This window comes from Gobio gobio, assembly GCF_949357685.1.
Source record: "Gobio gobio genome assembly, chromosome: 6".
NCBI classification, from domain to species: Eukaryota; Metazoa; Chordata; class Actinopteri; order Cypriniformes; family Gobionidae; genus Gobio; species Gobio gobio.
The window spans coordinates 33,567,551-33,582,610 of record NC_137102.1 but is presented as its reverse complement, the minus strand read 5'-3'; the positions used below and the strand labels follow the sequence as shown (position 1 = coordinate 33,582,610).

At 36.4% G+C, this 15,060-nt stretch overlaps 2 protein-coding genes across 10 annotated transcripts in view; one reads left to right on the top strand and one right to left on the bottom strand.

Annotated features, from left to right (window-relative positions):
- guk1a (guanylate kinase 1a) overlaps positions 1-14,551 on the top strand; it is a 49,638-nt gene extending 35,087 nt beyond the window's left edge. For 3 of the 9 annotated variants that reach the window (XM_079819502.1, XM_079819501.1, XM_079819505.1), the window contains 5 exons: positions 7,422-7,518; positions 7,708-7,846; positions 9,016-9,100; positions 9,198-9,283; positions 12,388-14,550. In XM_079819502.1, the coding sequence (XP_079675628.1) occupies positions 7,422-7,518; positions 7,708-7,846; positions 9,016-9,100; positions 9,198-9,283; positions 12,388-12,423 (443 nt within the window). In that variant the 3' untranslated portion in view covers positions 12,424-14,550. Of the gene's footprint in view, positions 1-7,421; positions 7,519-7,707; positions 7,847-9,015; positions 9,101-9,197; positions 9,284-12,387 lie in introns of all 9 variants that reach the window. The other 6 variants (XR_013816712.1, XR_013816713.1, XM_079819503.1 and 3 more) reach the window with 4 other exon arrangements.
- ipp (intracisternal A particle-promoted polypeptide) overlaps positions 13,278-15,060 on the bottom strand; it is a 37,313-nt gene continuing 35,530 nt past the window's right edge. The window contains exon 10 of the mRNA XM_079819478.1: positions 13,278-14,972. Within this exon, the coding sequence (XP_079675604.1) occupies positions 14,748-14,972 (225 nt within the window). The 3' untranslated portion in view covers positions 13,278-14,747. The remainder of the gene's footprint in view (positions 14,973-15,060) is intronic.

The following is a 15,060-nucleotide window of genomic DNA, read 5'->3' as shown; positions in this document are numbered from 1 at the left end:
CTGCTCGGTAAAGCTCACTCCAAGATGATATATTCCCGTTGTAATACTTGATATGCAGATAAAATAATTTATCTTCCTGGAGTTTATCTAGCGGATTCTGAACGATGTTGTGCTCGCCACCCGGGTGACAACACAAGGCATCACACGCACAATAACCGGAATTTAAAACTGTGAAGAAACCGACCGATATACATAGTAGACTAGGATTTGTGCGCTCAACGCTCATCGTCTCTTTATGCCGTGAACTTTTTAATGTGCACTCGCGGTGCACTGCGCCCTCTGACTCCATGTTGCTTTAAGCGCATCATTCTGCACCCGGGATGCGCATAAGCGCATTGTGCCACGCCTTCATATATTTTCATAGTTTTGTGCACTTAAAGATGATTAAAAAAAATCTTGTTCTCACGTATCTATCATATATTTGTTGCCCCTTTACAGAGCTGCACATTACGTTTACAATAAACTATAAATCTTGAAATGTTATATTATTTGTGTAGGCCCATATAATTATTTACATTCATATATAAATTAAATATAAATTGTTTTTTTTATAAATGTATTTAATAAGAACACAAAGTAATTTGTACCTTTTCATTAACATTTTTAGATTTTATAAAATTAGTCCAGAGATGTTTTTTCAAGAATTACTTTTTGTAATTGCAAATTTTTTTAACTATCCACTCACCTAATTTAATATATATTTTTGTTATAGCTTATGATTATATATTTTTATTTTATTGCTCAACAGTAGTTCTCATCGCCGATGAGGTCTTTAAATATTTTGAGAAGGTCTTAAAAAAGTATAGTATAGTCATTCCGTTTCATGTTGACCGAGTTTGGTGGTACTTTAGTTGAGTATTTGTGCACATTTATGTGTGTGCGTGTGTGGTCAAACTGCAAACACAAAACAATTCACAATTATTATCTAGTAATGTTCACATCACCAAATACGTTTCTAAAACATTGTAACATCAGCTTTGTGTACTAAGCATTAAACTTTGTTTAACTAAATGCAACATATTTTACAGGCAATACAAACTGTAAATGTCTAAAACAAAACAAATATATAACATATAGGCGTTTAGGCGCTAATCGCAAATAGCGATCTTCATAGTGATACACAAACCATCACAACACTTAAACAACATAACACTACTCACCACGCTGGGAATATAATGTAAGATAATAGTTTTAGCTGGAATTATTAAATGTTCAAATCTTCATTTGAGATCAACATGGCTTTCTCACTCAGTTCTCTAAGTTTAGTTTGTTTTTCCCTGCACGATCACATCACTTGCGCTCACCGGAACAACGTCCTTAAAGGGGCAGCACCAGTGTTGCCAACTCTCGCGAGACAAATAAGCAACCGCAGCTTCAAAAACAAGCCCAAAACAAGCCCAATATTATTATATTATCATCAATATTATTTATAATAAATAATTTTTTTTATCAATAAATGAGCCTGCAACATATTAAACTGAAACCTCTCAGAGTTTGAAAAGCAAAAACAGATGTGATTTTACAAAAATCATCAAATTGCAATAAAGGACACACAATATCCTCCGATCAGCTGTGAACAGAAGAGGTTTGAAGAGTAAAGAGTGACATGGAGGCCAATTATGGTAACCCATAGTCGGAGTTAGTGCACACATATTAGGGGCAGTAAGTAGTGAACACGCACACTGCAAACCGTGAAAAAGACGAGCCCTGCATCTCATTGTGCACACTATCTGCCCTAAATAGTACTGAAAATGACTAATGTCACACTATTTAGGATGGATAGTGTGCACATTGGGACACAAGCACTACAGCGCTGCAATATAGCCACATATTTAAAATAAAATTAATTCAAACCATACATAGCCTACTGTTATTATTAGTAGACTTGTTTTTTTATAATAGCCTGTAATTTTAAATACATTACAAAAATATTTTTTTTAATTAAATTAGGTGCCTCTCCTCCCTCTTTCCTCTCCATCTCTGCTTGTGCTATTGTTTGTAAAAATGTATACGTCTATTTAAGTCTACTAACTTTCATTACGTGCATTTATAACGTCACATGCCTGCACGTTGAACGCGATTTTTCTTCAATGAAGGGGAGAAGGAGGCGGGATGTAAAAGGACAGATTATTACAGCACTTGTATCGTTGCACTGAATGCCTGTTGTGAGAAGACAGTGTCAGTCAATGTATTGGACAAAACAGCGACCATAAATGTAAATAAACGAAGTTGCTTATTATATTTTCCTAACAAGCAACCACATTTTTTAAAATAAGCCCAAAAAACCGCAACCCGCGACTCGTGATTTTTTAACGCGACTTGCCAAAAAAAGAAGCCCAAAGTCGCGTGTTATACGCGGACTTGGCAACTATGGGCAGCACCCAACATCAGGGATTACCAGTCCCCACCCACACACACACACACACACACACACACACACACACACACACACACACACACACACACACACACACACACACACACACACACACACACACACACACACACACACACACACACACACACACACACACAGAGACAAATCCCTGAAGAGATGGAATGTTTTTTTTTTTATCCTGTTTCAAAACTAACACAATGCTGCCATCTTGTGTTCATTGAGGGGAGGGCACACACAGGCGCAATACATTATACAAATAAATATTTATAAAATATATATATATATTCATCTGAAAAATAGTATAGTCATTTAAAATTAATCTAAGTTCAATTGCCAAACATACAATCTTAATTTAATTGAAATCAAAATATGATTTTACAAGATATGAGACAATTTCTGTTCCCCTTTTTTGTCCTTATTTAATCCCTCGCCATGGCAACACCGTTTGAGATATCCAAAATCCGTTCACATTTTAGCATCTTCCGTATCTTTGTTTCATGTTGACCGAGTTTGGTGGAGATTGAATAAATCGCCTACGAGGAGAACGTAAAAACTCAGACCCCGATTTAACCAAAAATTCACCTTAAAACCAAAATATCTGACTTCCTGTTGGTCGGAGCTAATGACTGTAAATTAGAAAGTTGTCCGGCTCGAAGAGAACAATATATGTACCGAGTTTGGTGACTGAAGATAAAACTAACCCCCCCACTTTTGTCAAAAGGTGGCGCTAGAGAGGCCCTCATCCCCGCCCGTTTCTGAGGCTTTGTCCATGTGTACTGACTGACATCTCTGATGTGTGTGTTGAGTTTCAAGCAGTTTCAAGCAATTTCAAGCATGCTAAGAGCCTCAGAACAACACTGCTACCTTTTAGTGAGGGGAGGGCAGACAGAGAATAAATATTCAGAAGAAATATATTAAATAAAATAAATATATTGATCTGAAAAATAGTATGATTATTTTAAAGCTATTTGGTTACATTTTAATAAAACATTGTTTTAGTATGTTTTTAAACACACACACATACACGTTGTAATACCAGTGTAATACCCATGTCATTATACAAATTTGTGTCCTCATAAATCACAAACAAGAGAGAGAGAGAGAGAGAGAGAGAAACAAGTTTTTTTTTATCCTGCTTCAAAACTAATACAATGCTGCCATCTTGTGTTCATTGAGGGGAGAGCAGCAGACACAGAGAATTTCTGTTCCCCTTTTTTGTCCTTATTTAATCCCTTGCCATGGAAACACCGTTTGAGATATCCAATATCCGTTCACATTTTAGCATCTTCAGTATCTTTGTTTCATGTTGACCGAGTTTGGTGGAGATTGAATAAAACGCCTACGAGGAGAACGTAAAAACTCAGACCCCGATTTAACCAAAAATTTACCTTCAAACCAAAATATCTGACTTCCTGTTGGTCGGAGCTAATGACTGTAAATTAGAAAGTTGTCCGGCTCGATGAGGTCAATATATATACTGAGTTTGGTGATTGTAGATGAAACGAAGCCCTTCACTTTTGTCAAAAGGTGGCGCTAGAGAGCCCCTCATCCCCGCCCGTTTCTGAGGCTTTGCCCATGTGTACTGACTGACATCTCTGATGTGTGTGTTGAGTTTCAAGCAGTTTCAAGCAATTTCAAGCATGCTAAGAGCCTCAGAACAGCCAAAAGATTATTAAACTTTGACACGTTGCCATGGCAACAGTATTTGAAATTTCAGGAATCCATTTCATACGTCTCTATCTGTCATGTTTTCACATTATACTGATGAAGTTTGAAATAAATCTGGTGAAAATAAGATGGTGATTCAAAGCATTTTTGAAAGTGACACACTTCCTGCTGCCAGTTGGTGGCGCTATAACTTTGACTCACAAAAGTCATATCCATGTGATCGGCTTCTTATAACAAACACACAGCTGAAGTTTCATCCAAACCAGTCAATGTTTGCACAAGTTATAACACACTTCCTGTTTCCCTTTTCTCGCCATAAATTCGTTGCATCGCCACGGCCAGACTTTTCGAGATATCAAAAATCCGCTCGCAATTTAGCATCCTGAATATGTTCACGTAATGCTGACCGAGTTTGGCAATGATCGAAACAATGGCCTCGGAGGAGTATATTAAATTCCAGAGCATGCGTTTTCCGAACAACCCATAATAGCTCACTTCCTGTTGGGCTGACACATAACTATGAGCACGAAAGTTGTTCGGCCCGATGAGATCTAAATGTGTACCAAGTTTCATACATGTACGTGCAAGTGTGTTTGATATATGGACCAAGTTTTCAGACCCCACTTTAGGGGGCGCTGTCGAGCCCCCCTGCCACGCCCGGGTACCAGCTTCAGCCCGGCTCTGATGGCCGCGCATTCCGACGCCTGTGCGAAGTTTCAAGAGTTTTCGAGCATGTTAAGTGCCCCAAAAGTACCCGAGAAGTCGAAAAAAAAAAAAAAAAAAAAAAAAAAAAAAAAAACAAAGAATAATCTGAGGAAGAACAATAGGGCTCTGCGCCCTTTCAGGGCTTGGGCCCTAATAAGAAACAGAGGAAGAACAATAGGGCTCTGCGCCCTTTGGGCTTGGGCCCTAATAATGAATATAAAGGCTAATATAGTGCATATATTTAGTGAAAGAGTTGATTTCTCAAGTGAATAAAATTCTGTGGACACTGAATGACTGCCTGAGGTAAATGTGATGCTACATTGTTTACAAGCAGTTATATTGAGGTCTTTCCGCCGTTGAAACACTGATTGAGCGATTACACCACATATGATACGAGACAGTAAGTTGTAATGTATCCTCAACATAACTTAAGATGTTCATTCATGTTTATTCTTTAGGAAGAGATGATCGATCACGTTCACAGATGGTCGCGTTCATGCGCGTGAGCATCGCGCGGACGCTTGAACAGTGATCAGTCACACTACATTAAAGAGCGTCATTTATTTGTTTGAATTTCGTGATAAAATGGACTGAATACTTCATATGTTCGTGTGGGAACTCGGATTGAAGTGTGTTCCGCGCTTAAAACAAGCCGACTGTTAACTGTTAAAGATTGCACTAGGAAACCGTTCGGTACATGCGTGCACCGAACCGAGATCCCTGTACCGAAACGGTTCGATACGAATACGTGTACCGTTACACCCTATATCTTGAAGGTCTCTAGAATCATCCAAACAAAACAAATCTTACAACAGATCTGTAGTTTTTATGTATACTTAGTCAAAAGTCCAAGTGGCAACTATAGTTGCCGGTCGGCAAATTACTTGTAAGTACATATAATGGGGAAATGGGGTATACTGTGTTTACAGGTTAATAAATCAAGATTTTTGGTCTTATTTAGTGCTTTTTGCTTTCATAATATCCCACATAAAACATAACTTAACCCTTTAACTGACATCTCTACTGTACAGTAGACCTTAATTCGATAGGGAAAAATATCATATTTTATGATGATATGTCTTGTAAGGGCCAAAATATTGAGGACCCTTCATCCAGTTTGGAATGGATGCGTTTCATTCTAATCGGTCAAGGACCATAATTCTTTTAATGACTAGTAGCTTACGATTCCATTGTAATGTGGAAAATCAGACAAGAAATTAGTTTACATTTACATTATTTTCATTTAACTTTTTGATACACAATGCCCTGTTGGGGCAACTTAATGGCCTTGTTCTGCACTGTAATGTTCCACCACTTTAAGACAAATGTATTTGTTGTTTGTTGTGTTTTCATATTCAAAAGATTATAGGATAGATGCAGCTTTTTTGAGTTTGCATCGAATGTTCCTCTAATTTTATAGATAATAAATTTGTTTATGAATAAAGATTGATTTGTTGAAAGCAGTTATTTTCAGTTAGATGCCAAATGTTCTCCTCCTAGTCAAATTTGACATTGAAGGGGTGCATACAACATATTTTGCCCACCGGCAACTATAGTTGCCGTACATTAAATACGATTTTCAAGAAAAAAAAGATAAACAAACCTGGGGAAAATAAATGCAGGACACTAATAACATGACTATATGCATGAAACCATTCAGGAAAATTTGGGCACAAATGGATTAAAGATTACGAGGAAAATTTTTTTTTAATATATATATATATATATATATATATATATATATATATATATAAACAAATTATTTTGCTAAGTGACAGTGAATAGTAAAGGAGGAGTGTGTGTGTGTGTGTGTGTGTGTGTGTGTGTGTGTGTGTGTGTGTGTGTGGGCGGGTGTGGGTAAGGGTTGTTCAGGTATACCCTATATTATGGGGACAAAGATGGCAATATCCGAGGTCCTTGGGGGACATTTTTTGGTCCCCATGAGGAAAACGGCTTATAAATCAAAGTAAATGAAAAAATGTATTGAAAAGAATGTTAAAAGTTTTCTGTGATGGGTAGGGTTAGGTTTAGAGGATAGAATATACAGTTTGTACTGTATAAAAGTCAGTGTCCAAGTAAAGTCCCAATTAAATTGAAAAACCAACGTGTGTGTTTTTGTTTGTTTGTATAAATGCAATTATAACAAATATCAGTCATAGCATATATAGGATATATCAGCATCTTGATAAGCAAATAGTATATTATCCTTGAGTACCACTGTAATTTCCTCTTTTCTTCACATTGTTGTGAACAGACAAATGCCATGTGAAAGTGGGACCGAATTTTCTTGTCGATCATCCGTGTTGGTGTGAAGAGGCCTTTAGCTGTGAGGTTTACACAGCAGATCATCAAAAGAGAATCATTTCATGAACCTCCATGTGGTCATGATGAGCTGTAAACTCAGAAGTGTGTTATTATTAGTATGATTGATTGATACAGGGATGAGCCAAACAAACGGGGCAGCAGCTATGTACATAAATGAAACTCTCAAATAAGCTTTGCAGATTTGTGCTGTCAGTTGCATGTTGTTTTCAATTGGTATTCTGGCTGATTAAAGTATAATAGCAACATATTGGAATATTGGTTTTCAAATTCAGTCGAAACTGTCAATGAGTGATGCATCTTCTGAAAAATTCTTTTTTTCCCCCAGATTATCATTACGTTACCAGGGAAGTTATGCAGGCGAGCATAGCAAATGGTGAATTTATTGAAAATGCCGAATTTTCAGGGAACATGTATGGAACAAGGTACCGCCCTCTTTGGAAAGTCTTGTTTGTATGTGAAGGGACATCTTTCTTTTGAAACCACTGATAAGTGTTTGTTCTTATCGAATGGTCTATAACTTGACACACTTGTCCTCATATTCAAACTTTAGAAAAATGTATGCAGAAATATATCTGTAATTATAACTAACCTCACTTTTGCCCTCTTCACAGTAAAGGAGCTGTACAGGCTGTTCAAGCCAAAAATTTGATTTGCATTTTGGACATTGACATGCAGGGAGTGAAGAACATCAAGAGGACCGATCTCAAGCCCATCTATGTGTCCATTCAGGCCCCGTCAATTGACATCCTGGTAAGAAATACCAGTTTAATTGGGACATCTAAGTAGCTTTTATAAGCATGCCTTGGAAAAAACATTACTGCTGTACATCTTCTTGAGACAAAACAATGGCATTGACACACCCTATATTGCCAAAAATTTTGGGACTCCTGTCTTTATGAACCTTGCTTTGTGCACTGGTGCGCAGTCATGTTTGAACAGGAAAGGGCCATCCCCAAACTGTTCCCACAAAGTTGGGAGCATGGAATTGTACCAAATGTCTTGGTAAGCTGAAGCATTAAGAGTTCCTTTCACTGGAACTAAAAACAACCCCCACACCATAATCCCCGCTCCACCAAACTTTACACTTGGCACAATGCTGTTAGGCAAGTACTGTTCTTCTGGCAACCACCAAACCCAGACTCTTCCATCGGATTGCCAGACAGAGAAGCGTGATTTGTCACTCCAGAGAACACGTCTCCACTGCTCTAGAGTCCAGTGGCACCGTGCTTTACACCACTGCATCCGATGCTTTGCATTGCACTTGGTGATGTAAAGTTTGGATACAGCTGCTCGGCCATGGAAACCCATTCCATGAAGCTCTAAGTTTGGAGGTCTTTACTGTAGCTATTGACTGCAGAAAGTTGGCGACTTCTGTGCACTGCGCTGACCCGCCCTGTGATTTTACGTGGCCGACCACTTCATGGCTGAGTTGATGTTGTTCCCAATTGCTTCCACTCTGTTATAATCCCACTAATAGTTGACCGTAGAATATTTATTTGTGAGGAAATTTCACAAATGGACTTATTCCACAGGTAGCAACCTATCACAGTACCATGCTTGAATTCACTGAGCTCCTGAGAGTGACCCATTCTTTCACAAATGTTTGTAGAAGCAGTTTGCATTGCATGCCTAGGTACTTGATTTTATACACCTGTGGCCATGGAAGTGATTATAACACCTGAATTAAATTATTTGGAGGTGTGTCCCAATACCTTTGGCAATATATAGTGTATTTTAAGATTTGTCAATTCAAGTTGCTTTCAGTTAAAACAGCTCAAACATGCATTTTAGTGTGGGACTAGCTAAAGCCTTGTCTGTGAAACGGGGGTAAATGATCGCTCTCTCTCCCCAAATATTATGTTTACATGTCTTCACCTTTTAATCTTAAATGTATAACTGTATTTATAATTTATTTTTAGGAAAAACGATTAAGGGATAGAAAAACTGAATCTGAGGAAAGTTTACAAAAGCGTTTAGATGCAGCCAAAGTTGACGTGGAAATAAGCAAGTATCCATTCCTATACTAAAATGTTTTAATAAAATGCTGCAATTTTTTTCACATCTAGAATTGCATGCTAACTGTTATATATCCATATTTCAGGCAAAGAGCCTGGATTATTTGATGTGGTCATAATCAATGATGATCTTGACGCAGCGTATGGGAAATTAAAAGATGCTCTTCTCGAGGTAAAATTTTCCAGTCTAAATGTTCATAACTAGGAGTGTAATGGTATGAGATTTTGACGGTCACGGTACGGACATTTTCACAAGTATTTCACAGTATTAAGGTGCATTGCTAATAAAAATGTGAATAATATAATTTTTAGTAGACACTCGGCTGATCAACACACAGAGACATTATATAGACACAGTTATATCCAGTTCTTTAACTTTATTTTGGATTTCTTTTAAACTCTCAGATGAACAATATCCAATTGAGCAAAAATATGGTTTAGCAAAAAATATTTATTCTCATCGAAAACACTATTACACATTTGAAAGTGTACACCATTACACCAGTTCCAGTTGGTGCTAAAAAAGAAATTGACGTTACCAACATTTGTGACCCTGTCTGTGAAAACCCAGCTAAAGTCATTTTTTTGTAATTCGCTGTTTTATACAGAAAATCATCCTACATAATGTAAAGAACATTCTGTGAAAATATAACCTTGATATCTTTAATATTGACTGAGTAAGATCATGTCAAAAGTTAGCTGAATTTCGGCCTCAGAAAATCATGATTTTGAGAAATTCCAATTTTAAAATCAAGCTTATTTTTGAAATTGTAAAACATTTTAACCATTATTATTCTGATAGTGTGCCATATACCACATTAAAACTAAGATTCTCCCATTTTCAGTGATATAGGACACATTTAGGGGAAAATTCTTAGTTTTGTAAAACAAGTCTATTTATTATGATGTGCATGTCCAAAAAGCGTGAAACATTGAAACGAATGGGGGCACCACAAGAGCTTGATTTACCAAGTCAGTTCACTCTAATGATTTGTAGGCTATAACTTTATTAGTAAAATGAAGTCTCAGTAGAAAATGCATTAATAGGCCTATATATATCCATTAATATATAAAACATCCATAGAAAATCTCACTGTGTAACATTTGGAGTAAATCCAGGACTAGGCCTAATGCCCTAACAAGTTAACAGGTCAGTCTCAAACTTTGTGCAGATAGTTAGTCATAACTGTGAATCTTCACTTGTCTCACAATTCGATTAGATTATGATTCATTAGGATTTTTTTCATGGCTCATTGTGCTTAATAACTCTTTTAGCCTACAATAAAGCACGTCCTGCACTTTGTTCTCATTCATGCATGTTCTATTCGTATAGGTTTACAAACCAAAACGAAAACATCAGACGCAAGAGCTTTGCTTCCGAAGGACACACGCAACTTTTTTATATTAATATATAATACGGGTTCTTTATTTAGCCTACAAAAAACAGTAGGCCTATATTAATCATTATTAATTAAACTATCAGCTGTTCTGTTCCTTGCACTTCACTTGCCGTGGCCGCCCTGTCAGAGAGCGAATTCATAAACTCAGTGCCTCAGCATCCAAAAAACCAAACTATTTAGACACTTAGCAGCCATTAAATGTCTTTAAAATAAGATGGATGTATAGGCAGAAGGTGGAGTTAGGAAACAAATAAACTGTTCCTGAAATGTCGGTGATGGCACAAAGAAATCCACACAGAAATCGGAACCCGGCTTAAGTCGCCGTTTTCTTGCCTTTCCCGACACTGATCTGATCCTTGGTCGTGCGGATTGATATTATGGTCTGTTTGCACTTTGTAATTGTAAAAAATAAGTTTCTGAACCGAATGATATAAGAATCAGCAGTTGTTTCTGCGTCGAAAGTAAACATTAAATCAATATTTAAGAAGCCCACGTCCGGTATTTTTTGGTGCAAAATAATAAAACGTAGCGTCAATAAAATCATTAATTTCAGTATTTATAATATTATAAATGAAAAATTGAGTATAATCTATCATTTACAGCAATAAACACAAATTGCCTGTTTTGGTTATTTTTATGGCTATGACTACTTTGACGCTCTATATCTCCTAATTAGATTATGCGACTTTAGCCGGGGTTTCACAGACGGGGTCACATTTCTTTACCGGGTATATTCGACAGACGCTGCTTTCAAATGCTCTTGTTCATGTCTGTTTGAGTGCTCTATGAGCCTCAAAGGTTTCTATTTAAAACGTGTCCAATCCCAATCATCTGTTGAGTGCATGAACTCAATAGCCAATCAGATGCGCTAGTCAGTAAGTTAGTCAGAATCCGCTCAATACCGTAGAAGAACCTGTAGGATTAAGCTTTAGAGATTGAGAGCCTTATTAAATAAAGGGAGGCTCTTCTTTTGCTTTCTTTTTATTACACAGTCACAATCTGAATACAAGTTTAATTTTTCATGCTGCTCAGTACACTGCAAAGTTTCTGGATTGACAACCGTATTGAAATGCGTGATTTAATCGGAAACTGCAAAGATTGACAGTGATAACCAATGGACAAGACAATTTTTTTTTAAATTTTTTTTATAGTAATTAATTTAACAGTTTTTGCTCTGGTGCTGAAATTTGTACCGAGAAAACTTCCCCATAATTTATTCACCCTCAAGCCATCTTAGGTGTATATGACATTCTTCTTTCAGACAAATACAATCAGAGTTTTATTAAAAAATGTCATGGCTAGGGTGGCTTGAGGGTGAATAAATGGGATAATTTTCCTTTTTGGGTGAACTATCCCTTTAAGGTTTTATACTTTAAGGACTTATACTCCGGTAAGTACTTAGCAATATTAATTAACTACATGTACTTTTTATAGAGTTATGGTTTGGTTTAGGGTTAGATACTTGTAATGATGCTCAATTTACTGTTATTACTATAGTACATGTAGTAACGTGTAACTACATCACCTTAAATAAAGTGTTACAGAGGTTCCGGCTGCCCTCCCGGCCACTCCCATAACAAACCCTACCCATACTGGGACCGGGGAATTCCAGGCTTGAGTGACAGTTAAATGAATGGAGAATTTAGATATTTTTGAGCATAATTGATTGTATAATAATAGAAATCGAATTCCTTTACTTAGACTCCACCTGTATTTAAAATCACAGTGTACCACAAAATCATCATACCATTACATCCTTATTAATTTTAAAATAACTCTCGTGTCTTCCTTCATCTCTATAATGCCTAGTTTTACCTTTGACATCTCATGTGAAAATATTTAATTTGCACATGATTTTTTTTCTTCCTCTTAACAGGAAATCCAAAAGGTCAGAGACTCCAACAAATCCTAGATGAGAACACACTGGCCAACAACAGCGACCTCTATTCACTTCCAGCTTCCCAAGTTTTCAAATCTGAACATTCCACCCAGGGAAGACTTTATGAAGTTCGGTCAATACTCCAACAAAGCTGAATGTAAAATATATTCATTACTGAAAGGTGCATACTAATATATTCCATGTTTAGTGTATTTTTTGACTGTATGTATGTTACTTCATTCCAGGGCTAAAGCTAAAAACATGCAAGATTCAACCAAAAAACACTCTAAACTCTCAAGGCCTTGTCTTTGAAACATTTTCTGTTTATATTTTTTATAACGAAGGAAGATTGCTATATCTTGGCTATGTTGATTGCTATATCTATTTGGTATTCATGTGTCTAACTGGCATGTTCACCAAGTTATTGTTTTTCCATGCTGATCTTTTGATAACTTGCAAATGTTGTCTTCATTGCTGCTGTATACTCATTGGATAAGCAGCTTTCCATTTGTGATATTTAAACATTTTAGCTATTATCTGCATATATAGGCAATGTGCTACACGATAGCATCTGAATGTCTGACATGGTAAAAGTCGAGCAAAGCTTCTTTTCTTAACTAATAACTAATTCTTAAATAATGGTAATGGTTGCTTCCCATATGCTGGTGTCTTGAATTGTGTGACCATGTTTCACATGCATATTGCTTATATTAAAGTGAAATATTGTCCTGTTTTTAACAAAACATGTTAGTTTTCTAAAGAGTTCAAAGGCAATACAGGTGTTGTTTCAGACTTTGTGTAAGTCAGCTCAAACACAGCCACAAACCCTGTAGCAGTAAGTTAATTTGGAAGCCAAAGTAAAGCATCATTTTAAAGTCGATTTGTTTACACTCTTGTGTTTATTAGCAGTTGAAACATTTATTTATAAAGTGATTTCACATGATTACCTTCCCATATGTCACATATCATGAGCTTTGTGGTTCCAGTTTACCTGGTATGTTATAATAGATTGACTTTTAAAATGCTTTTGTTGTTGAACACACTGTGGCTGCAGTTCAGTAGAAAAGAGTTTGGCATCATCTTAAAATTTATATTAGTTTCTCCCACTGTGTGTGACTTACTGTCCATCAAGTGTAAAAACAATGCAATATAATATAAATTGTAATATATACACAAATGAAGTTTATCAAAATGGAACAAAGGTTTTGTTAAAATATCACAATTTTAAAGAATCTAAGGAAACAAAATGACCAGAAACCAGCTGTTTTTGAAATGTAGAACGATACTGTGTAATTTGGTTTGGTTTTTACATATACACGTTTGTTGTTGTTTTTTTCACTTTTAAATGTCTCTAATTGTTTTTATTGACAAAAACAAATCCAAGGCCCTTCTCTAGGGTATCTTTCAAAACTGTAAAACCTATTTCAGACTTTTATTTTATTCCTTGGTGCTTTGTGGTGTATATGAAATCTGAGAAATGCATTTAATGTCACAAATGTATAAACCAAATGACACTTTTCTTTTTTTATTCTAAAACTACATGTACCGTGCAGGTGTAATAAAACTACACTATTACAGTGAAGCATATGACTGATTAGTAGTCGATAGAAATTTAAATTTGTATTTGCAACTTTGAATTCAAAATTCACTGACATGGTCCGTTTCACCTTGAATGCCATCTATATCACTTTAAACTACAATTCGCATTGTACTTGATAGTTAAGAAAGTGAATGGACATCTTTATTTTGGTCTGTGTCTGTAGAATCATAATTCATTGTAGCTTAACATCTTTTGTGAATGTCGATGGTGGTCATCGAGTCAGATATAGCAGTCTTACAGAGTGGCGAACCATTTGTTTTTATTCCAGGAAATTGTTTCTTTTAATGAAATATTAAAGCTCTCAGCGGAACAAATTCTAGTGCTTAAATGTATTAAAATATTTTTGATAACAATCAAGCAGGTTTCCACAAGCTTATGATTGTGAGAAACAAGGGTATAATACAAAAGTTCAAAATGTAACAAAACATTTTGAAATGAGGCAAATGTGAAACTGAACTCAACAAAAGAAGCAAGTTGCTGGCTAAAATGCACATCAGCCACACTTGAGATCAACACCACAAACAATTTTATGCAATAAACCGTGAACTGAGTGACCTTTTGAAGCAGGCTGTTACATTGTGATTAATTGCTCATGATCTCAAAACAAAACAAAAAATGCTATGTGCCTTCTCAAGTTCACAGGCTACCATGAGATTTATACCAGGTGTCCTTAATTACTTTAAAAATTATAATAAATTAGACACTGTAAAATCAGTTACAAGAGTTGAGTTGAGTGATATGTTGCTGGTTGTGAATATCAGAGCACGGCTACACCACCATCACAGCGGCTTGTGATCATGTTACCAATCTCTGTCCATGTGTCCAGGTGGGGGTCATAGATTTCGACTGAGTCAACAGTAACCGGTGCTGAAAAGTCCCGGCTAGTGGTCCGACCACCCACCGCATATAACAAACCATTAACGGCCGCAACTGTTACCCCAGCACGCGGGACAGCCATCGACGCCACCTCCACCCACTTCTCCTATAAGAACAGAGCCATATACAGCATTAAAAGAAGAAGTCAAAACATTTGCATAAAGGGTCAACTTGATTTCATGTGGACCAGACAT